The sequence below is a fragment of the Bombyx mori genome, chromosome 27, assembly GCF_030269925.1.
Source record: "Bombyx mori chromosome 27, ASM3026992v2".
In the NCBI taxonomy this organism is placed as follows: domain Eukaryota; kingdom Metazoa; phylum Arthropoda; class Insecta; order Lepidoptera; family Bombycidae; genus Bombyx; species Bombyx mori.
The window spans coordinates 5,967,784-5,986,385 of NC_085133.1; the positions used below are offsets into that span (position 1 = coordinate 5,967,784).

The 18,602-nt window shown below is 42.4% G+C and overlaps 2 protein-coding genes across 3 annotated transcripts in view; both read right to left on the bottom strand.

Annotated features, from left to right (window-relative positions):
- LOC101736650 (uncharacterized) overlaps positions 1 to 18,602 on the bottom strand; it is a 260,266-nt gene that overhangs the window by 86,416 nt on the left and 155,248 nt on the right. For both annotated transcript variants that reach the window (XM_038020819.2, XM_038020818.2), the window contains exon 2: positions 104 to 226. In XM_038020819.2, coding sequence (XP_037876747.1) covers positions 104 to 226 — 123 coding nt within the window. The remainder of the gene's footprint in view (positions 1 to 103; positions 227 to 18,602) is intronic.
- LOC101744975 (tubulin beta chain) lies at positions 14,781 to 16,987 on the bottom strand. The gene is made up of 2 exons (XM_004923451.4): positions 16,826 to 16,987; positions 14,781 to 16,116 (listed from the first exon to the last, which is right to left on the bottom strand). The coding sequence occupies exons 1-2, from the start codon at positions 16,880 to 16,882 to the stop codon at positions 14,830 to 14,832; spliced, it is 1,344 nt and encodes a 447-aa protein (XP_004923508.1). The 5' UTR covers positions 16,883 to 16,987; the 3' UTR covers positions 14,781 to 14,829.

Below are 18,602 nucleotides of genomic sequence, written 5' to 3' on the forward strand. Positions count from 1 at the left end.
TTAACTTCACGTTTCATTTTTTCGTTTCATCGAGTTTGAAATCACACCCAAAGATTCTAAAGAAGTTTCACTTCAAAAAGAGGTATGTATATATAAGTCTTACCAAGTTCAGAGCCACAGACGCGCGGTATTATCTCGAGGATGGCGGAGCAGGAGGCGTCTTCGAAGCAGAGTTGTCGGGCCAGCAGACAGTTTAGTATCGCCATTGTGCCCTTAATACCGGGCCCTGAGGATAGAGAAACATTAATTAGAAGAGTTCAATTTCCAGCCACTACTTAGTGAAATTTGAGCTTCGAGATTGTAAGTTATTTGATACATCGTAAACTTTAGAATTAAAATTTTAAAGACGATGTAGAGACGTAAAATTCATTTTGATATAGTCATACATGTGTAATATACATTAAAATCAATTTTACGAATAATTAAAAATATTGTAATTGAATACGAATGCTTGTGTGTCTTTTATTCGTTGCAAATAAATCCCGAATTGATTTAGCTGAATTTTTATATACAGATTTTTTTATTGTCCTTAGAGACAGACGGGCATACGGTCCACCTGATGGTGAGTGGTTACCGACGCCCTTGGACGTCAGCAACGCCAAGGGTTGCGCCAACCTGCTGCCTACATAATAATGCTGATAATTTACAATTTGGTTATTTAGTTTTACATAAATTTTTAATGGTAAATGTATAGATCGTGTAACACCAATTATATCTACTATTATAATAAATCGTAGTAGTTTATAATAAGTTATGAATTGCCATAAAGTGATACTTATTTTTTTAGCAGCCAGTATGGAAATACGAGCCTACCGATTTAGAGAAATGGACATCAAAACATATACGCTGTTGCCAAGTAGTCTCGTAAGATATGTACAAATAAATACATTTATTACCGAAACCAAATTATAATTTAAATAGATATGGAGCTCACATTAGGCAAGCCCGTGTGCGGAGTGTTTGTTTCGCCTTCTTTTTTTTCCTACCTATGCTGATAGCCTTGAGAGGCTACTTCAGTTCCTCCTTGACGTGTAGGTGAGCTCACGGGGCTCCAACCGGGAGTGTTGCTAACACTGGCCCTAGCATTAGCAGTGCTTCGCAGAATCTACCACCAGACCGGAAACGCGACCCACTGAGATGATCCGGCGAGAAACTCAGTGGGCTGTGTCTTAGGGGTAATTTACTCGTCGAGCCCTTCGTCGCGAGCGACGGGTTCGGCGAGGACGGTCACCGGTGCTTGAGGTACCTAAAAGCACAGATAATGGATCGGGAGGTTGAAAATCTAAAATGAATTGAAAAGTATTATCTTTGGTCAAAACCAAATACGTTATGTAAAGAATACATCGATCAATCAACATAACAGAACAACACTAATGGAATATACAAACTAATTTGTCGAGATGAAAACATACCGACCGAAATAGAGGTTCAATATCGATCGCAACCAGCGCCGCGTATACTACAAACTCGTGGATGCTTTATTTAAGACTAACTTTCGGAGAGTTGTGGCAGATTTGTTTGGATGGTATATCTAAAAGTGTACTTCGATGAGATACGATAGAAATCTGAATGAATTATGTGGAAAAAATTTGTTTATTTACAAAAGTCAAAACATAGATTTGTCTGCACAACTATAAGCTACTGAATGGACTGGTGGAATAGAAATCGACGTCAATCAGTAAGCAGAAATACATGTATCGTGGTTTGAAGAATAAGGATACGTAGCAAGCGATGCGAGTGTTTTCATGTTGTACTCACAAATGTCCTCACGGTGAAGCAATGAAGTCATGTTATTAAAATAAAATTTTCAAAAACTGTATATATACTGGTGGGCTTATAATCAACGAATACCAGATAGACCGTCAGCTCACCCACAAAATAAATACGATACTTTTAATACAGATTTATTTTTTCGATTCGGTAAAGTAATACTCGTAATACAATACAGCCTACATAGTTTAATAAAGATAGATAGACAAAAAAACATCAGCTTCCACCATTAATACAACACATGAGTGTATAGTGAACCAAAATAGTTAAAGTTAGACTTAAAATTTACAAAAAAGATGTGTGGTGTCGTGGGACCCCGGATAGGAACGAAGTTCCTTATTATAAAAATATTAATTTTAAGTTCTATTCGAGGTATAACGAAAATAATTATTTGGGTATACATTTATTATTACGATTTTTTATTGATCAAAATAAAATAAAAACTACTTTACAAAGTTGTCAACTTTACTTTATTCACTACTAGCTGACCCGGCAGACTTCGTAGTGCCTCAATCGATAAATAAAAGACAAAAGGAATACGTCCGATGGGAGACACATCAAAGGAAAAACAAAATTGTTATTATTATTTAATATCGAGAATTTTCGTATTTATCTACCTTTTAAACCTTCTCTGGACTTCCACAAATAATTCAAGACCAAAATTAGCCAAATCGGTCCAGCCGTTCTCGAGTTTTAGCGAGACTAACGAAAAGCAATTCATTTTTATATAAATAGATGATTTATAAAAAAATATATAATAATAATATGTAATCCTCTCCAAAATAGAAAGAAACAGCTATTTATATGAATAATAATAATAACCGTCATCACGTAGACTATACATTAGACACTGTATAGCCACCATACTAAGAATATACATAAATAATAAAAATCTTACGTTTTTTTTTTTTTTTTTTTTTATGATTGAAAGTTTACTGGTGGCCCGAAGGCCTTTCCAGTTTCACCAGGACAGGTGGGCGAGCAAAGGCTCAGCCAAGAGGGGTGGGATTTGCTAACAACTGCCCGAGCGCCTCCGAAGGAGACCTAACAACTCAAGAGCAATTGTTACGCGAATGAATCTACTACCGGATCGGAATCGCGACCCGCTGAGAAGATCCGGCGAGAAACTCAGCGGGCTGATGCATGGGTTAGGTTGCACGTCGACCTCTTTGTCGAGTTCGACGAGTACGGTTACCGGGGTCCCTAAGCCTGCCCCTAGTATTAGAGCTGAAGGCATCTAATGCAAAGGTTATTGGATCTGATGGATCCGTAAGGACGTGTCTAGGGCGTCGACGGTGACTGGCTCCTGCATGATCAGGATTCGGGGAGTAGTCAGCGGCGGCAACGATAAGGCGATTATCATGACGCATAGCCTTATCGAAGTATCGTTCCGACGCTGACTTCATGTATTTCCGAATTGATTCGAGGCCCAGGTCGTCGTGTAGGTCAACGTTCCTCACGAACCACGGAGCCCCGACAGCTAACCTGCAAAAGCGGGATTGTAGGGATTGGAGGGTGTCTATGTGTGTGCGGGCCGCGTGAGCGAACACCACACTCGCGTAAGTCATGACGGGCCTTATGCAAGTTTTGTAAAGTGTCACCTTGTTCCGAAGGGACATTTTACTCCGCTTACAGATCATGGGGTAGAGTCTACCGAGAATAAACGCGGCACGGTCACGGACTGATTTTATATGCGGGCGGAATGTCATCGATGCATCCAGGGTAACGCCCAGGTACTTGACCTTCCTGGCCCAGGGTATGGGTTGTCTAAAGAGAGTAATCGGGGGTGTGAGATTCCTCCTCCTAATCCGGGAGGAAATCCGTGTGGAGCTTCCCCTCTGAAATAGCACCGCAGTACTTTTCGCTGGGTTGATGTCTATGCGCCATTTTCGGAACCACTGTCCTAGGGCTAGGGCTGCGCTCTGAAGCTTCTTCGCGATTAGGGACTTATTTCTACTAGAATAGTAAACAGTCGTGTCGTCGGCGAATAAAGCTAAATGGGTCGGCGGCGACCGGGGAATATCGTTGACGAATAAGCTAAATAGGAGGGGTGAGAGGACAGAGCCTTGCGGGACTCCAGCTGTGAGAGGTCGTGGGGAGGAGCGGGTTCCCTCGACTCGATATCGAAAAGAGCGGTTCGACAAGAAGTCCCGTATGATGAGCACGAGACTATCCGGCACGCCCATGTTGAATAGTTTGAAAATCAAACCATTGTGCCAGACTTTGTCGAACGCTTTTGCGACGTCGAAGAAGAGAGCTCCCGTGTATAACGGTTTTGGTCGATTAAGCCCCACAAGAATGTGCTCCGTGAGGCGGTGCACCTGTTGAACGCATGAGTGATTTGTACGGAATCCGAATTGTTCATCGATAAGAATGCCCTTGGATGAGACGAAGTCTCTGAGGCGTTTGTAGAGCAGACGCTCATACAGTTTGCCTAGAGACATGAGGAGGCTAATCGGGCGGTAGCTCGTCGGATGATTTTTTGGTTTACCGGGTTTATGTATGCCGATAACGTCCGCTTCTTTCCACACCGCGGGAAAGATACAGTTCGCCATAGCGGCATTGAAAATAGATACCAACATCACGATGAGTTGGACGGGTAGAAGTTTAATAACGCGGTTGGATATACCGTCGGAACCGGGAGCCTTGCGAGGACGTAGGTCTGTGATCAAGTCTTTAACTTCCATCGGGGTGACGGGTGGTAACGCATCCGAGGGTGGCAAGGAGGCTCTGCGTTCTACCTCACTGTCTACTAATTCTACATGAACAGGGTCCACGGATTGAGTGCTGGGCGTGCACTGGGTTTGCAATGTATCGGCCAGCAGCTCTGCTTTTTCGTCATCATCGAACGCCGCGAGTCGGCCTGAGGGGCCTACGAGGGGGGGCATAGTTACTACCGTATCCGATTTGAGAGTACGAGCTAAGCGGTAGTAAGACCTTTGAGAGGGCGCGAGTCCTTCTAAGAAATCAGACCATCTGGCATCTCGGACTTCGGTGATGCGAGACTTTACGTCGCGTTGTAGGGCACGCATTCGAATACGATTTTCCGCGGTAGGATACCTATCGTACGCACGGATCGAGGCGTTCTTAGCTCTAAGGAGTTCCCTAATATCGTCGGGCAATTTGAAGCGGTGAAGGAAGTCCTCCGCTACAACTTGCTTCGATGACCTATCTAATGTCGAGGTGATGTGTGACGTTACGATGTCTATGGCTTCAGCGGTATCCTGAGGAGACGGGATAGAGTCCGGACTAAACGGAAGCGATGGTGGATCAGATTCAGCCAGGCTGATGCCCAGCGTGTGCCAATCCACCACAGTCCTCGTGACGGGAACGGAATCGGGAGCGCGACCGAGCTTCATAACGACGGGACGGTGGTCTGAATCTAACTCTGAAACTACTTCGATCGAGTGTAAGCGCAGAGTTACGTTTTTTAATAACGCTATGTCGAGTATATCCGGGCGATGCGCGATATTTAGCGGGTAGTGAGTCGGGGTTAGCGGAGCGACGATATCGAAGGCGAGATCATCGACTAACGCGTCAAGCCGCCTGCCATTCGGGGTTGTGGTGTGTGAGTTCCACCTGATGTGTTTACAATTTAGGTCGCCCGCCAGAATGACAGAGCTCCCCATACCGAGCAGCGCCTCGATATCACTGCTTAGAACGATCTTATCCGGTGGAAGATAAACGGACGCGATAACGATCGGCGCGTGTCCCGTCAGTGAGATTCGGCACACTGATGCTTCGATATTAGCGAGCGCGGGAGGATCGAGCGGGACGCAATGTAGGGCTCTTCTATAGTAAATGACGGTACCACCACCACGGGCAGAGAGCCTGTCGTTCCTGACCATGTTATAGTTCGCGATTTTAGGGTCACGGCGCGCGGGCTTAAGTAGGGTCTCCTGCACTAAAAAGATATCAATTTGGTGGTCACGCAAAAAGTCAGAAACCTGATCACGTTGATTTGCGAGACCGTAAGCGTTAAAAAATCCTATCGTTACGGATAGGGGCTTTATTCTACTTATATACGCCATTGATTACCGGCGGAGTGAGGGGAGGACGTACGTATTTAATGACGCGTATACGTCGGCGTATTCCTGCACAACGGCGATAAAGTGTTGTGCAGTGGAGGCAGCGCGAATGGCGTCGCCCAAAGCGTTAACGCGCTCAAAGTTGATCGACTGAAAGAAGTCGATCGCTAAAGCGAGATTGTCGGACGCGGTCGGAGGGCAAGTCGCGGGAGAGGGACGAGTCGCGGGGGCGGGACGAATCGCGGAGGAGGGAGTTGTAGCCGTGTTCGTGTACGGCAGCGGTTTTGCCCAGGCCGAGACACTGGGCACCGCCGCCGGAACGAACGCTGGCTTAGCCTGCGACGCAGAGGGTGCCGAGGCTTTGATGTTTGGGCCGGAAGCTCGGAGGCGGTTTTGGCGGGCGACGCGGCGATTTATTTTAGGGGCTCGGGGGCAACCACGGTAATTCGCGGGGTGACCCTGTGTTCGACACAGGACGCAGCTAGGCGGTTCCGTCGCGGTTTTTTGGTCGCGAGCGCAGAGGGCCGTGGCGTGATCGCCCAAACACTTAACACATCGGGGGCGCGCGTGACAGTTACGGGAAGAGTGCCCGTACAATTGACAGTTATGGCACTGGCTAGGAGTGCCTTTTTTATGGGGGGCTTCGACAGCGATACCAGAGAGCCTACAGACGGTCTGTGTGTTAAAGATTTTCTTACCCTCGGGGGTAGGCTGGAGAGCGACTAGAACCATATTATATGGCTCCCTACCGCGACCGGTGTGCATACGGTGCACAGAATTCACTGGTAGGCCTTGTTCTAACAGGTCGGCTTTTACGAGCTCTACATCTAACTCTTTAGGGATTCCGCGTATTACAACGCGGAGTTCGCGCTCCTCCTGGAGCGTATACGTATGGAAACTTATACGCTCCTTACGGAGGTAAGAAGAGAGGGCCCTATGGTCGTCGGGTGTTTGAACCTTAATTTGAATGCCGTTCGCGAGGTTACGGGCATTCGTGAAATTTATATTTTTGGCCTTAAGGGCCAGGCAAACTCGATCCCAAGCTGCCTTCTCCTGAAGGATAACCGGGGGAGGGGTCTGGGTTTTATTTTGTGCCACCGGACGCGGCGACGGAGTGGCACGGGCTGGGGGCGCAACGGGAGTCTGAGGGCGGGGGCGCGACGCGTTCACGGCTTTGCTAATTTTAGCGGCCGCGGGAGCTCGAGACTCCGCGGCACGCTTCTTACCCTTCTGTACCAGGGTGAATCCATCCGTCGATGAGGCGGGGGCGAGGTCGACCTCCATGTCCGAGTCAGAGTCGGAGCACGAGGAGGCGGGTGCAGGCGACCTACGAGCAAGTGTAGGTGTTTTAGAGGGCGCGACGGAGGCCGCGGATGATCGCTCAGCTGAAACGATGGTCACGGCGGACGACGCAGCAGCTTTTCTCGCCAGTATAGGCGACACGGGAGCGGCAGGCACGACAGAGGCTGCGGTGCTCAATGCAGAAGCTCTGCACGCAGGTACAGGCGACGCAGGAGCAGCGAGCGCGGCGGAGTCCTCGAGAGGGCTCGCAGTGTGATTGGCCTTGAAGGCCAAAAACTCCGAGGCGAGCTGTGGGTGGCGAAGTCGGAGGAATTCCGCGAATACAGCGTCCATGATCGCTGAGTACCCAGGTGGGGCGGCCCCGGGTCTTGAAAACACTCGCCTTGCGGCGAGGCCCCAACTTCTCGGACCTGAGCGGTTCTATTGAACACAGGTGGCAATGCGGCGCGATTACTACAGGACAAAGAAAAAGCACAACAAAACAGAAATTACGAAAAGAAATAAAACAAATAAATACTTGCAGGAAACCACTTTGTCGGCAGATGTACCACGAACACAGAAACAACAAAAGGAAACAAAACAAATAAAAACTTCCAGAAAGAGCACTTAGTCGGCAGATGTACCACAAACACAGGCCGCGCGAACAATGGCCGGGCTAACAAAAGCCGGGCGAACAAAGACCGGGCGATCGAGTGGACGATGAGCACGTCCGCACGTGACGGGTGCCTCTATCGGAATGAAAAATCTTACGTCTTCCAAAAACATAATATTTTAACTGTACCATCCATATATTATTATATACAAGAATGTTGTTTGTTTGTTAAAAAGCACCCACAATTATATAAATCGTGTGGCGAGTACTGTCAATTTAATACAAGATACCCTACTAAACTAATGTTACCAAGTATAAATACTCGTTACTACCATACAAACTGTTATCCTATGACTATCAGAATATTTAATAAGATACCAAACAGCATAAGAGATCTTCCACTAAATCAATTTAAAAGAAAATTATATTTATGGCTAATAGACAAGGCTTATTATAGTGTGCAAGAATTTTTAAATGATAAGTGTTGTACATAATAAAATATTAGAATAAGAAGTGATAGAATGTAAAAATAGATAGATTTAGTAAATTTTGTGTTATAATTAATATAAAAATAAATTAAATTTTCGCATGCCTAAACAGGCGAAATATATGAAACTATGTCCTATATCTTGTAAACTATATTTCTGGCGAATAAAGATTTTCTTTCTTTCCTTCTTTCTTACGGACGTTGGGGTACCCCTCCGCATCGTCCCATAAAGAACTTCGTTCCAAAAGGTAATAGACATAAAAATATAGAGAATAGAGAATAGATATAAAAAAATAGGAAAAAAATTGGAGTCAGACTACTGAAGGTATTTTGTTTCACGTTCAAAAACATCACACTTTACGATCCAATTTCACAGTTTTCATTTTCAACACACACACACACAAACACACACACACTCACACAATATATTGTGACGTAACACTGTGGCGCATAAAGAGGAAACTCAACGAATTTGCATAGCGTAAACAAACTCGGCACGTAGTTGCAAAGCGATATCAATGTTTTAATGCACGTCTCTGCGGTTTTTGGTGCGACATCTGTTCCGAATGCGAGTTTAAATTTAAATCGGACAAATAATGTTTTAAAACAACAAAAGTAAACACGCTGAAATAGTGAGTGTTTGTAAAAATTGATATAGTATTTAGTGAAAGGGATACGATTATCGTAATGTTAACCTTGATAGCTTTACTTTCTTTTTTTTTTTAATAAGGGTTTTCTCAATTTCGAGACGTCCCCTCAAAGTTTACGCAAAAATTTTAAACGCGACGCTTTATACTTACATCTACCAACCTTGATACTTGTTCTTATACATACTCAAGTTAATCGAACGTCTTGAAATTGGTGAATATTACTTCTTATTTTTTGGTATGGAAGAATTACTGATAGCCTGAAGAAATTTCAAATTTCGTGAGGACGGAGCACATGCTCCGTCAGGAGAAATAGCATTCTTAACAGCTGATCGAGCCCCTCCGAAGAAGCTAGAGCGCAGCTGCTTCGCGATTGGGTCTACTACCGGATCGGAATCGCGACCGCTGAGAAGATACGGCAGAATTATATCACAACACCGTAGGTTCAACCGGCCTGCCTATTTCTACCGTGAGGCAGTCCCAACATTTCGATTCGAATGATTGGGATAGCTTTTATCTATATATTGATAGGTGAAGCAAAAACTTTGTACCCCTTTTTACGAAAATTGCGCGGACGGAGGAAGGAATATGAAATTTCTCAAACTTATTGTGAATATAGAGAAGGAGTGCAGAATATTCATATTTTTTTAAAATTATGCATAAAAAATTCATTAAATCGGCAAAAAACATTACACACACTACCATGTATTTGACACACACACGCATGCATACTATTTGTTTATTGTCAAACTTTTCTTATTGCTTAAAGTCTGTTGTCAAATTGAGAATAGATTAAATATTGTTTGTCTTTAACATTTTTGTCTAAAGTGTAGTCTTGGCGAGATCTGTGATTAAAGAATTATAATAGTATTTGACAATAGAACCATATTAGTGTACAAACTTATAATTTCAATTAATTATAGTCGAATTTCGACTACCGGGGGACCACTATAGAATACATTTGTACATAGATCATGTTTCAAAATGATTTCCTTCGAATTACGTTGTTTGTGAGGTCCAGTGTGGGTTTAAATCTAGTGGGCTTCGATGCCCGTTTGTGCAAACAAAATAAAACTATTATTATTATTATAGTGTATTAAACACTGCCACGCCTGGGAAGACGGCAGGACACACTCCGGCGAGGTGGGCAACAATCGGCCGGAGCGTTAGGGACTATTGGGAGAGAAACCGGCGAACTATACGGGCATTGTCGAGCAAGACTGCTTTTTGCATTTGGGCCACCACCGACTTTTTGTTGAGACCAAGCCTCTCGAGATGTTTTGAGAGGCTTTTAGGGACCAAACCATTCACCGACACAACTACCGGGATTATTTCTGTAGATACCACCCTCCACATGTCGGTCACCTCGTGCGCCAGGTCCAAATATTTGGTCTTTTTATCTGCCTCGGCCCGCACGAGGTTCTCGTCGTAGGGGATGGTGATATCCACCAGAAATACCCGAGACTCCGTCTGGTCCATCAACACGATATCAGGCTTATTCGCAAGAATAGTCCTGTCCGTAATGATAGGCCGGTCCCAGTAGAGCTTGGCACGGTCGTTTTCGAGTACAGCGTCCGGCTGGTACTTATAATACGGTAGCCTCTGTTCGATGAGGTCATACTTAAGGGCGAGCTCTTGGTGGAGGATTCTGGCTGCTTGGTTATGTCTGTGCAAGTACTCAGTGTTAGCAAGCATAGAACAACCAGAGGTGACATGTCTGAGGGATTCACCCGGTCGGCGGCATAATCGACAGATGTCAGCTGTCCCATCCCTCAGAATGTGCTTCCTATAGTTGTTCGTCCTGATAACCTGATCCTGTATTGCACAGACAAAACCCTCGGTTTCCCCAAAGAGGTCACCGAATCGCAGCCAGTGCAGGGAGGCTTCTTTGTCCACGTGGGGCTCATGCAGTGCCTGAATTATTATTATTATTATTATGTATTATCTATATATATAAAAAATGAATTGCGGTTGGTTAGTCTCGCTAAAACTCGAGAACGGCTGGACCGATTTGGCTAATTTTGGTCTTGAATTATTTGTGGAAGTTCAGAGAAGGTTTAAATGGTAGATAAATACGAAAATGCTCGGAATTAAATAAAAATAACAATTTGGTTTTTCCTTTGATGTGTTCCCCCGTCGGACGGATTCCTTTTGTTTGTGTTAATTTATTTTATACAAAAGTTTAGGTCTTTTATTTATCGATTGAGGTACTATGAAGTCTACCGGGTCAGCTAGTGTCTAATAAATTGTTATATTTTTGTTGACTCAGTACGAAAATAAAAATAAAGCTACAAGAAATACAAAATAAAATCGCTAAAGACGTAAAACATACGTAAACCTGGAACTGAGCATGAGACAGCATTAGCTGGTTTTCTTTTACATGTCATTAACTTTATGACAAGTACGGACTTGGGGAAAGTAACCTTGTAACATGTAGGTCAGAGGTACTCAAATTTGTGACGTAAATGTGTGTCCCACTTTCAAAGTAATTTCATCCTACGAAGTATCAAAGAAGAGCTAGATCATGTAAAAACTAACCAAAGGAAGTTTACTAATACCAACTAAGTTTACTATGCTATAGTTCACATTACATTTTACACTATTTTACTGAACTATATTATTCCAGTAGTTAATAACTCTAATTACTATACATCTGAGTCCACGCTTGACTTCCGACAGTATCCTCTTTCATATCGGTATTGTGCGTTTGGATGACTTAGTCAGATGACGTAGTTAGGAAACAATCCTATGTATATTTTTTGGAATACATAACATATGAGAAAATCGTAGATCGGAGACCTAAGTGTCAAAAGTTTCTCGTTTTATGAAATTCTATGTGAAGAAGAGTGAAGAAGAAGGCTTGTGTAAACAGCAAGATGTCTTTCAGACAAGTTGCAAGTCAGGAGTCATTGCTAACAAATCTCCAAGCGCAAGCATATCTGAAGATATTTCTTTACTTCACATTTTTAAATTTATATACACAATAAAAAGGGATGAACATCAAAACTGGGATAAGGGTGTTGGTTACGTCTGTTAATGAGTAAGTTTGTTACCAGTGCTGTTGCAGTGTGTTTTGCGTCACCCTTAAAAGTGTGCAAATGTTTGAGAATCACCGTCCTTCTTAGCCAACATCATAATAAAAGACGTCTTATTTACAAACTTTGATACTAAACAAGTAGGCTGAACGAAAGCCTAGTAATAAACTGGGTATTAAGTAATGTAACTAACATGTCAGTACGAGAATTACAAATGGAATTCGGCTATAATCTTGCTGGTGACTGTTTTATCTAAAGACTATGTTGGTTTTTAGGTGCGATTCTGTTTTTTTTATTGCCTTTGACGGGAGACGAGTTAGCAAATCATTTTTTGGTAATTACAGCCGCGCCTTTACTGTATTAAAAATGTTAGTGAATAGGTATGCATTGAATTTTGGCTTGATTTTTAATGTATTATTGTAGATGTAGCTATCTAGGATTTGCTCTTCTTCCTTCCCTCGATGCCGTCGCACGGTTTGCACGCTGTACTGTTATTGCTGGTGGTAGGACCTCTTGAGAGTCTGCGCTGGTAGGTACCACCACCCTGCCTATTTCTGCCGTGAAGCAGTAATGCGTTTCGGTTTGAAGGGTGGGGCAGCCGTTGTAACTATACTTGAGACCTTAGAACTTACATTTCAAGGTGGGTGACACATTTACGTTGTAGATGTCTATGGGCTCCAGTAACCACTTAACACCAGGTGGGCTGTGAGCTCGTCCATCGTATCTAAGCAATAAATAAAAAAAAGTTCCTTTATAATAATATATCTTTGGTATTATTGTACTGTCTGTCCGCCTGATTACTTTCAATATACTGCTGGATGTTTACTGCTGGTTTGTTTTGAATCCCACGCAAGTTCTACCTGCGTGACTGACACGAACCAGAGGCCCGCATGTCATTCATCTGCTCTAATATACTGTACTTTATTTATTTGTTATTAAATATGTAGTAGTGTATAAACAAATCTGTACGAATTACAATGAAAAAATCATACGGCTGTCTAAAAAATTTCGTAACAGTCAATCACTTTGCGAAGTGTCCAACTGTCAGAAGTGTTGTATAAGTTGATCCTCTCGTGAATTTGGTTCAATTTAACGAATGACCTCGATTCTTTTCGGCTTTGTAATCGAGAGCGATCTAGATTGGACATCTCGGTACGTATACACAAAAGTGAATATTTGTGGCTCAATTTTTTTGTTCATATTGAAACTTTCAGTTCTATTGTTGGCAATTCAATGTAGTTTTCCGGAAATTACTATATATAGCGAATACGTGGTCGGGTTCTCTCAGTTAATTATGAATCTCATTTACGAACCATACTATTCAAATATACTTATTGACCTGTAAAATAGGACTCCAAAATAGATTGTATTTTACAAACTTGTGACATTTCAAATTATTTCCGTTTGTTTTTCTTCGGGAAGCTCGCATCCGCTCTGGAGTTTAGCGATTATTAGCAACTATTAACTAGGGTATTGAAAGGAAGCAACCGTTTTATCTATCTATTTCTGCTGCGACTCAGGTTACGGTTTTTTTTTATTATTGTTAGATGAGTGGACGATCTCACAGCCCACCTGGTGTTCAGTAGTTACTGGAGCCCATACACATCTACGACGTAAATGCGCCACCCACCTTGAGATATAAGTTGAAAGGTCTCAGTATAGTTACAACGGCTATTGATACACACTGGATTACTACTCTCATCTCGGGTTTAGGGATCTCAATTAGCAGCTACTTCCAAACCCACAGAAGAGAATTGATCGTATTGACATCGAGTCGTGTCGTCGCGAATTGTTTGATATCGTTCTCCTTGTTCTGTATGGTATGTTTCATGGAGATTGCTCCGAGAAATTGATTAACATAACGCCGTCATCTTTTTATCATCAAAAATGTGCTATCGGAGTAGAGTTCTTCCGTGTACGTAGAGCCACTGCGCTCATTCAAAGTACGTTTCTAAAGATATGTTATTGTCTCGTTCTATGGGACTTTGGAATGACTATCAACCATATAACTATAGTAATATATAAATATACAGTGTTTTTTACGAATGTTCCGTTATAGCTACTGAACCATACATCCGATTGACTTCAAACGTGGTATCCATGTAGAAAATACATATAATTAATGGATAGGCTAATATTTATATGAGTGTTGGACTCCCTACACCAGTTGCGGAGACGTTAATGATGTGAATCTTTGTGGGGGTGAGAAATAATAATGTTAATTTTAAATGCCCAGCGAAGCGGACGGGTACAGTTTGTCTTCGATAGTTTTGGAGCATTATGCTATGTCTTCTTCATATTTAAACGGAGTTCGATGAGAGCTTACCGTGGTCAACGTTTACGGTTAACTAGGAGATGGGCCTTATGATCGACTACTATCCAAGACAAAATAGAGAGACACGAAGAAATTCGTGAATCACGGGTTATAAAAAGCATTTATAAATAAGTAATCTCTCATCCTCCTTAAAGTGTCCGTTAACGACTAACTTAGCTATTTTCGTCTACATGAATAGCTACCGAAGCCAAATTTTCTTTTGAAAACTATTGTAGGGCGCACAGCTCAACAGAGACGCCATTCTTACTTCTGTTGTGAGATCTCTTCCAAACGCTCACGGGGGACATATGTAAGATGTTTTAAAATTTAATATCCCTGTAACGTATTTCCCTTGTGGTGTGAGCTTTTCTCAAGCGGTCAGTAGAAGACAGCTTTAGGTAACGTGTAGTCATCCAAACGTATGATGTCCATGGACCAGAGTGATTACCTATATAGTGTGTACATACATTCGTGAATGTGAATCGAGTGACTTGACCGATGGATAGAGGCTCATCGAAGACAAATAATGCACATCAAGCTTGCGATGTACATAACTGTATGAGATTGGCAAATATCGCTTTGTAAGGGTTAAATAATAAACAGTATTTAGAAAAAATAAAGTATATTGAAAAACTTAGATAAAAAATAAAAAGTCTAGTCGCCCTCGTCTCCCCCTTCTTCCTCCTCGTCGAACTCGCCCTCTTCTTCAGCAGTAGCATCTTGATACTGTTGGTATTCCGATACCAGGTCGTTCATGTTTGACTCTGCCTCAGTGAACTCCATCTCGTCCATACCCTCGCCCGTATACCAATGTAAGAACGCTTTGCGCCTGAACATCGCCGTGAACTGTTCCGAGATTCGTTTAAACAGCTCCTGTATTGCTGTTGAGTTGCCTATGAATGTAGCAGACATTTTCAGCCCTCGAGGCGGAATATCGCAAACCGCTGTTTTAACATTGTTTGGAATCCACTCAACAAAGTACGACGAGTTCTTGTTCTGAATGTTCATCATTTGTTCGTCCACCTCCTTCATAGACATGCGACCTCGGAAGACAGCGGCCACAGTCAGGTAGCGACCGTGGCGCGGATCGCAAGCCGCCATCATGTTCTTCGCGTCAAACATCTGCTGCGTCAACTCCGGCACCGTCAGCGCACGGTACTGCTGACTCCCGCGTGACGTCAGAGGTGCGAAACCCGGTATGAAAAAGTGCAATCGCGGGAACGGCACCATGTTCACTGCTAACTTACGCAGATCTGCATTCAACTGACCAGGGAACCGTAGACAAGTCGTCACGCCTGACATTGTCGCCGAAACAAGGTGGTTCAAGTCGCCATAAGTCGGGGTTGTTAGCTTCAGCGTTCGGAAGCAGATGTCGTACAGAGCCTCGTTGTCAATGCAGTACGATTCATCTGTATTTTCCACCAACTGATGTACGGAGAGGGTTGCGTTATACGGCTCAACTACGGTGTCAGACACTTTCGGTGAAGGAACAATACTAAAAGTATTCATTATTCTATCAGGATATTCTTCACGGATTTTGGAAATGAGTAACGTTCCAAGACCAGCTCCGGTTCCTCCTCCAAGTGAGTGAGTCAACTGGAATCCTTGCAGACAGTCGCAACCTTCAGCTTCTTTTCTGACTACATCGAGCACAGAATCTACCAGCTCCGCGCCTTCGGTGTAGTGACCCTTAGCCCAGTTGTTGCCAGCACCCGATTGCCCAAAGACAAAGTTGTCCGGACGGAAGATCTGACCGAATGGTCCCGAGCGTACAGAGTCCATTGTCCCGGGCTCCAGGTCCACAAGGATAGCCCGAGGCACGTACTTTCCTCCGGTCGCCTCGTTATAGTACACGTTGATGCGCTCCAGCTGGAGGTCGGAGTCTCCGTGATACGTTCCCGTCGGATCGATGCCATGCTCATCGGATATAACTTCCCAGAACTAAAAAAGAGTTGATCGTTAGAACAATTTTATTGCTTAGGTGGTTGGACGAGCGCACGGCCTACCTGATGTTAACCGGAGCCCATACACATCTACAACGTAAATGCTGCTGCTATCTACCTTGAGGTTCTAAGGTCTCCGTTTTTACAGTACAACGGCTGCCCCGCCCTTCAAACCGAAAAGCATTCCTGCTTCGAAATAGGCAGGATGGTGGTACCTACCCGTTCAGACTTACAAGACGTCCTACCACCAGTATGCAATTAATGAATCCGATTAAGAGGACATTTTAATTGGTCTATTATTAACTAAATTGGGCTTATAGCGATCTTTGGCGATCGTGTTAGTTAATTATAATCGACGCCATACTTAAAATAAGATAGGTTTTAATTAAAACAATACTCAAAAATTACATTTACAACACTATAAACAAACGAATACTTTAATAATAAAAATAATATGGTGTTTATTGGTTCAAGGCTTTCTTTTTCTCCATCACAGACATCAAAATGGCGACTTGAGCAATCAGTGGCATTGTGAAAAAATTCATAAATTTTTAAATACGTATAGCAAGTAAAGTCTAGTTTTGATATAATATATTAGTTAAAAAAAAAGGTAATGTAATTGATGATAAGTTAACACGCATTGATCAATAAATACTTAAAAAATTGTTTTCGCATTTTTAACTATTATGAAAACATAGATAGATTACCTTAGCTCCAATTTGATTGCCGCATTGACCGGCCTGTATGTGTACAATTTCCCTCATTTTAAATGGAATAAAAACACTTTTCTAGTAACTACAGAGATTGGGAGGACTTACTCTACTCACTGCAGATCGATAAAAACAATTGACATTTCGGAACGCAGTTCAAATTTCGTGCGACATTCGAAAAAATTCAAAAAGGACAGTTAGTTATATTGTTGCGAACTTTTTTCATTTTCTATATGTAGGTTTTAATGCCTTACATTTAAGAAAAAATTTCGGGATTCGTTGTGTTTAGATTTACATCAATCCAGTGACTAAAAAAAGTATTCAATATATATAAAAATGAATTGCTGTTCGTTAGTCTCGCTAAAACACGAGAACGGCTGGACCGATTTGGCTAATTTTGGTCTTGAATTATTTGTGGAAGTCCAGAGAAGGCTTAGAAGATAGATAAATATGAAAATGCTCGGAATTAAATAAAAATAACAATTTTGTTCTTCCTTAGATGTGTCCCTCGTCGGACGGATTCCTTTTGTTTGTTTTAAATTTATTTTATACAAAAAAGCTTAGGTCTTTTATTTATCGATTGAGGCACTACGAAGTCTGCCGGGTCAGCTAGTTATCAATAAAATTGTAAGTGATGACATCGTTTACGTAATTGTAAATAAGTTTTATTAGAAGGCAGTTTATGCTTAGTGTTTTTCCTTCTGTGTCCATTGCGCCTTCTTTTATTTCCAAAATATAAATACATTTCTTGGTGCTTGTTGTCTTCAATGCGAGGGATTGGCAGCTTGAAATTCCTATGAGGAGTTTATTCCACACCCTTGAAGATTCCTATGGGTCGAAGATGCCATTTTTTCAGAAGTTGACTACCGCCTTTCAATTTACAGTTATACTATACACTACTTATACTATACATAAAAACTATGTTCTATTCCTTTTCTGAACACCGCAATATTTCTCCATCACATCATCATAGCTGTCTTCGCATAGATTTGACGTGTAGGTGAGCTCTCGGTGCTCAAACCAGAGGTGTTACAACACTGTGCCTAGCAAGAGCAGTGTTTCGCAGAATCTACCATCGGATCGGAAACGCGATCCACTGAGAAAATCCGGCGAGAAACTCAGTGGGCTGTGTCTATGGGTTAATTTACTCATCGAGGCCTTCGTCGCTCGCGACGGGTTCGGCGAGGACGGTGACCGGTGCTTGAGGTACCTAAAAGCACCGTTAATAGATCGGGAGGATCCGTAATAACGTGTTTAGGGCGTCTTATCTGAGAGTTTATTGTTTCAGTGTCACTCTGTTAAAACAAGTTTTAGAGTAAATGAAAGTAAGTATGAAAGGCATTAAATGTCATAAAATCTTTAGCGCATCTGCAAGAACTTATTATCTATTCCACTATTTTACTTGCTTATTTTCTAAAGCCCTAAAGACCTTTCATGTAGCTTTTTTTAATTAAACACGCTCGTGTATATGTATACACGAGCGTGTTTAATTAAAAAAGATATATAAAATATATCGATTCGATGTCGAATCGATATATTTTATATATCTGAAAACAGTTTTATAAGATACCCTTTCAATGATTACACGTTTTCCATATCTTTCTTTTTCTTCTTCATTCTTTCTATCTTTTTTCGTCACCTTCTTTCCTAAAATAAAGTCCTTCTACCTAGATCTGGTGGTCGGCTTTGTGGCCCCCATACCCCAGTATTATTACGTTATTAAGTATGTGGCGTTTAAGTACGCACCTTTTTATGATGCCTAAGCCGGAACGCA

Excerpts from the sequence above, each read along its gene's own strand:
- LOC101744975 (XM_004923451.4), bottom strand. The coding sequence starts at position 16,882 with ATGAGGGAAATTGTACACATACAGGCCGGTCAATGCGGCAATCAAATT. Across the intron at positions 16,117-16,825 it reads GCAATCAAATTGGAGCTAAG|TTCTGGGAAGTTATATCCGA; the intron begins GTAATCTATCTA and ends ACTCTTTTTTAG.